Below are 6,588 nucleotides of genomic sequence, written 5' to 3'. Positions count from 1 at the left end.
GGGAACTCATCTGGGGCCACTGTTCAGAGCACCAAATGTGACTCTCCGAAGTGATCCGATTCCTGCTATGGCAGCTGACTTCCCCCAGAATGAAGGTCCCAAGAGTGGCAGGTGAAAGCCTCACGGTCTTTAGCTTCACTTCTGACATAGCTTCACTTCTACCATCTTTTACTGACCAAAGCATTCAGAAGCCCACCCAGGGGAAGAGAAATAGACTTCACTTGTCAATGAAAGGAATGTCCAAAAATTTGAGGGCCATGCTTTAAAACTGCCACAAGTTGTTAATTACCCCTATTTTTTTGATGAGGAAACTAAAGCATAGTAGGCTTAAGTAATTTGCCTAAGATCACAGAGCAATAAGTGATGAAGTTAGAATTCGAACTTAACAGTCTGATTCCAGAGCAAAGCTCTCAAACACAACAAAACTGCCTCCTGAAAAAGGCAGGCGGAGGGCAGTCTGAAGCCCCTTGGCTAAAAAAGCTCCCTTTTCAGTTCCACTGCAGTGCCCTCTATTTACACAGCCCCTACAACATCAAACTGGGAGACTGTTTTCCCTAGTCTATACTTTGGGAAGCCTGTTGCTATGGATACTATGTTGCCAGGCCTCTTCAATGACTCAAGGGAGGGAGTGCAGAGAGATAAGAGTTGGAAAGGCTGCAGCCACTGGTGCTGAAAGTTCCTAAGCCTCCACGGCTTCAGGTAGGACAGACCTGGTGCTTGCCCTTTGATAAATGTTTCAGATTGCACATTGCTTGGTGGTCATGATTCTAATCCCAGACCACCCTGGATACTAGTATTTAACAACTTCTACCAAAATATTGAAGAGTCCACGTGGTATGAATTGCTGTTCCCTCCTTCTTTGCTTTGATTAATTAGCAGCCATAGGGATCCTCAAAGATATCTATATGCTTTCCAGAAAAGCTAGCTGGCTCTTTAGGAAAAGTCTCTTCTGTCCTCCTTTCTCTCTTCCAGTCTCAGAGTCTAGAAGACCTCACTCACTACACCTCTATGATTTTTAATTTATGGTCTTGGATGCACAGAGAAATTCACAAACCTTCCTGAATTCTTTACAGTGAGGCAGTTGATATAGCAGGGACTGAGGTTAATTAAGGGGATGCCTGGGGCTTAGGATGGGGTTACCAAATAACTTTGTGGTAGACTCTCAAGTGAGCACTGACATCATTGTCCCCTGAGCTGGGACAGAGGTGAGCTTGGTGGGCATGTGTGGGTCAGTTCTAAGCATCTTAACCATAAAGGCCACTAGTTGAAACCTCTTTGCCTTTTCAGAGCTAGTTTTGATGTGCAGTGGGCATAGCTGCCTCATCCAAGTCCATGTGCACCCAGGCCCTTACTACTTCCTCGTTCGACTGTCTTTTGTTCTTCCCAACTTCAGCCTCAGTCTCCTCAATTACAAGATGATTCTCATGCTTCCATCCATCAGAAGTATCGAAAGGATCAGTTACTGAATTGGTTATGGTGGGCTTACCATTCTCTCGTTTGGAATGAAAAAATGTTTGACATGTGGTTCACTGACATTCAAAAAGCCTCCCTCTCCCAAAGAATTAAAAAATAAATAGCAATATTATTTTAAGGTGTACACAAAAAGGAATAATCCTCTCCTTGCATTCACTGACATTATTAAACTTATTTGAAGAAATTCACATGAAAACTTTAAAATCTAAGGGACTATAATTAAGAATGACAAATGAGATTCTAGATGTCTGGTTTTGTTTTGTTTTTTTTTTTAACTTTAACATGATGATCAAATATAACTTACCAAACCCTAATGATCTAAGGTCCAGAGTCATCACTGTGAAAAGAAGCAGAGGGCCATACTTTGCAGAAGTTGTTGGGGGTTGTTTTTAAAATTTCCATGTTCCGTGATATCACGGTGATGGTTGGCATTAGCTCTACCTCAGGAAAGTTAGAGATAGCCTTTCATCCCCAGCCGCAGACCCGGCTCAATTACAGCTTTGTGGCAGGATAAGGTTAAGGGGATAGGGGAGGACAAGGAAGACAAGGCAGGCAAAAGCAGAAAAATCAATTCAAATTACTTCGATAACAGTGACTTGAAGTCCCCTCCGAAATACAGACAGGAGCTTCCAGGATGCTGTCAGCCCGGACCGGGGCGGCGGGGAGTCAGATTGAAGAGAACACCAAGTTACGAAAACAATCTGGGCTCTCGGCAGTGGGCAAAGACAAGTCTCCCAAGAAAGCCTCGGAAAATGGGAAAGACAGCAGCCTCGGTCCCTCAGGGCAAATCCAGCTTAGGGCGCGGCAACTGGCGCTGGTGCGTGAAGTGGAGATGAACTGGTACCTAAAACTCTGCGACTTGTCCAGCGAGCACACCACCGCCTACACCACCGGCATGCCTCACAGGTAAGCCTCCGTCCGCTCTGCCGGGCCGTCGGAGACCCATCTGAAAGCGCTCTGAGAGTGGATGCTTTGATTTTCTTTTCCCACCGTGCAGCTGGAGATCTGAAGGGCTCTAATTGCCTTACAGATGAGTGACACTTCAGAATGTGTAACCACAAAGAGCAGGAACTTGAGGAAAATGGCAAATAATGCTCTCTGCGTTGTTATTCTGAAAAATACCCTTGTGAGGAGGCTGTAAGACACTCAAGAGCTAACAGGAAGGAGTATGAAACTCAGATTTGTGTTAAAGTAGAAATCAGAGTTCAAAGATTGCAGGAAAATTGCCCCCTTCCAAAACGACAACAAAAAAGACGGCAATCTTTCTGCACTTCCTTTACCTTGAGAACTTGGGAGTGAGAGAGGGAAAGGTGTTTTGTCTTTTTGAAAAGTGTACGATTGGGCAGTGTGAACTTGGTGAATAACTTAGGCAATGGGGTGCAGAATAGAACACATTAAACACCTATAACGGGGTCTGAGCCCCCTGCCTAAGACAGACAATATCAAGAGAAAAGGGTATTTTTTTTTTTTAAAAAAAAAAGGTAATGTGAGACAAATCTCTATAGATTTTCTCTGATTTTCCCCCACCTCAGCCTCAGCTTCAAATAATGCAGAGGAGGAATAATTTCACACATCTCAATGATATATGGTAAAATTTGCTGAGTAAAAGTCTTTGGAGTCTTGCAATTTAAGCATACTTATTCCCTGTAATTGCTATAAAAATATCTTAGGAATTAAAGATAATTTTGCAAGGAAAATTATTGTGTAAACAAAGCTTCAAATAACTATTTTCATTAAATGATAATAAAAATCCATTAGAAATAAAAGATGGTTCCAGTGAAATAGTCAAAGTATGGAAAACTTCTGAAGAGCTTGTGTGGTAGCATAGAAATCCTGGAATGTATTCTATTTATCAAAGTGAGCCAGTGTTTTCTGAGCTGCCCTCATTTTTGTATTTCAAATCCCAAAGGGACCCTATAGGAACACTTATTTAGCAATTGAATTCACTGATGCCTATAGACTAAAAACTTGTTGGAGTACAAACTTCAAAAAGTCCAAATTTCCATTTTTTCCTTTCTAAGGCAGGAATAAAATAGGTAGTTCCAAATCTAAGCCACTGTTTAAAAAAATCAACATTTAAAAGGTAGAATGAGATGAAGTTTCTGTGAAACGTTCTGTGAAATATATTTACTATTTACGGCCAGAGCGATTTGTCTGAAGCTCTTTTAAGCTATTACTTAGTGTACGTGGAAGAAGGACCAAGGAGAATGATCTCAAAGAAAGCTCCGATGAGCTGTTCAGTGTTGGGAATGTAGCTCATATCTATAAATCTTCAAGCTATCGTTAGAGAGCTTCTGGAAAAAGAGGTAAGAGGCAAAGGAAAGCCTTGATAATGATTTCCTTCCATAATACATTCTTTTACTTAGTCTAGGCCAGAAACTTTCCTTAAGGGAGTCTAACACGGGACCATAAAATTCCTGCTCTATTATCTGACATTGAAATAACATTTATCAAGTCAGAGGGGAATACTAATTAAGACAACAAGGCATAGCCGGCAACTTTTGGGAAAAAGCAAATTGCTACTCTTTTCTGCTTTACTCAAGCAATAACAACTTGTCCTGTAGTGACAATTAACAGTTTCCATAGTAATATGTGTGATAGTGTTATTAATCATTGCTTCACAATAGCCTTGTGTATCCCTTGTTTAATGAGTGTGCTAAAGAACAGTGAAAGTCGTGTCTGTCTTACATTATTAAAAATTAAAAATGTCTCCTCCCCCTTTATATTTACAACATGATTGTTTCCAGGGGGACACTAGTGTGTATGATTGGAACAAAGTCAATTTATAAATCAGATTTACTGCAGAACTCTATGTGTGTATATCTCAGAAAAAGATAATTTTTCTCATCTCTAGCTTCTTTCCTTTTTACACCCCAATGTTTGAACTACCTACATCAGTTGAGTCCTTGAGGTTGCTTGGAACAATGACAATGACCGATGGTGCAATACCTACAAATTATAATATAAGCAATAGCGTGTGCAATTCTCCAGGCCACCTGCTTTCCTTTCATTTATAGATGTTGCCTGTGAAAAAGTTACAGAAAGTTTTTCTGGACTTCCAATTGTTCTTTCTTCCAACAGCATGTCCCAAGAGTGATACCTCCATTAGAGACATGTATGAGGAAGATAAATATGATTAATATAAAATATAAACAAATGTACCTATCTGTGAAAACTTACAGAACAGAATACAAAACAGATTGAAGAGTCCTTGAAGACGTTATATGTTTGCTATATGCTAGAATTCTATGGGTCATTGGTTAATGGCCATCGATAGGGAATTGCTAGAAAGCTGTAGCTTCAACTTCATTTCTGAGAAGATGGAATGAAAATATTTCACGGCAGGTTACTTCTAGTTCATAAGGGATTTGAGCATTGTCTTATGCCTAGATTCGATGATAACCTATATTTGAAACGAAGGGTATTATTAACTGATTGGAAGAAAGCATTTGAGATAGAGAAAGGTCCAGTCATCCTAGCATATTTCAGAAATAAAATTGCAGGAAACAGGGCATAGAATGCACATCGATCTTGTGGTAAGTGGTTCTGATCCTCTTTCTGGGATGGTGTCTGCATCAGACTACATGTAACGCAATCTAATATAATTAGCTTCATACTGTTTCATGGGCCATTTCACAGAGTTTTCTGATGACCCTATGAGGCTAATTTATTTTATACGATGGCTCATTCCTCTGCATAGTGAGAGAGGGTGGTGCAGGGGCCTGCGTCCTGGAGCTGGAGGCAAAGGGCTGGCTTTGAGTTCCTGTCACTATGGATATGACTTTTAAAAATATTATTTATTGTTATTAAATAACTTTTTTTTTTAAGATTACAAAGGTAACATCTGAACTTGGTAGAAAAATTTAAAAACAAACGTAAAGAAGAAAAGGCAACTAGTGCTAATATTTTGGTATGCTTCTCCCCAGCCTTTTGAATTGGAATCACACTATATATTTTGCTTTTTACCTTTTTTCACTAAATATTATGCCAGTCTATTTTATTATTTTAAAAACCACTTAAAAATTTGTTTCTAAGGACTATATCTTATGACTATATTATTGTGTAGCCATTCTTATTTCGTTTGCTATTTATCATCATTATAAATGATATTATAATAAATATCTTTATATCAAATTTTTAAAAAATTGTGTCTCTGGTGATATTTTTAAGTTCTATTTATAGAAGTGGAATTAAAGGGTAAATATTATATGTATAATATTACATATACATATATACACATATACATATTTATTCTTAAGGCTGTTGCTTTCTGGAAATATCTTCCCACTGGCAATATTTGAGACTCCCATCTCATTGCTTTCTCTAGACTACACAGTATTTATATGGAATCTGTAGCATTGCGTTTTATAATTAAACAAATTATTGGGAAACTTAACTAACCTTTCTGAGTCTCAATTTCTTCAACTGCAAAAGAGGACTAATAGCATTATAAAGGACTGTTATAAAAATTAAATGAGATAATGTACAAGTGGTTTGAAAAGGGTAATGGACTTTGTTTTCAAACTCTCTGAAATACATACAGGTCGAGAAGTGACTCTATATTGTGCATAGTGTATTTAAGGCTTTTTGAAGATAATTAAGGATAGGGTGACTCTTAAAATATCTGGCAAAAATGTGCACTTCACCTAGCACCAGACAGCTGAGGATCCTACTGTGCTCAATTAATATTTATGAGAGACCATATTGTATTCTTACGAAGGGTTTTTAGGGATTTGGATCATCACCGTCCTCCTGGGGAAAAGTGACTTGGGGATAGAATACAAAGAGCTTTTAAATACTATCGGTATGAACATTCCAAACCATAGCTGACTGAACCTATTAAATTAAAATGGGTGAGGACATTTAGTAGGACAGATCAACACATGAATGAACATTTAGCTGTAGTATTTCCGTAACGATTTCTACCATCTTAATAAATGTTTCTTCTTAACCAGACAGTAACACTGAGCTTCATTGCTTCTATTTCTTCTCTGCTATAACAACTCCCTGACTTCCTAGAAGTCATTTATTTCTGCTTGTTTCCAGCGGGTCAAATGTGATTCCATGTGTGGACAAGCAGTTCTCCAATGTGAGTTTTGGTGCATTCGATTCCTG

General features: G+C 38.7%; 1 protein-coding gene across 2 annotated transcripts in view; it reads left to right on the top strand.

Moving 5' to 3' along the window:
- Positions 1 to 2,033: 2,033 nt before the first annotated feature.
- The window catches only part of KCNAB1 (potassium voltage-gated channel subfamily A member regulatory beta subunit 1), a 314,248-nt gene continuing 309,693 nt past the window's right edge, over positions 2,034 to 6,588 (top strand). The window contains exon 1 of one of the 2 annotated variants that reach the window (XM_006908205.2): positions 2,034 to 2,379. In XM_006908205.2, the coding sequence (XP_006908267.1) occupies positions 2,108 to 2,379 (272 nt within the window). In that variant the 5' untranslated portion in view covers positions 2,034 to 2,107. The remainder of the gene's footprint in view (positions 2,380 to 6,588) is intronic. The other variant, XM_015586496.2, reaches the window with a different exon arrangement.

This window comes from Pteropus alecto, unplaced genomic scaffold, assembly GCF_000325575.1.
Source record: "Pteropus alecto unplaced genomic scaffold, ASM32557v1 scaffold81, whole genome shotgun sequence".
NCBI lineage: Eukaryota > Metazoa > Chordata > Mammalia > Chiroptera > Pteropodidae > Pteropus > Pteropus alecto.
Note: the sequence above shows the minus strand (reverse complement) of the source record. Positions and strands in the feature narration are given on the sequence as shown.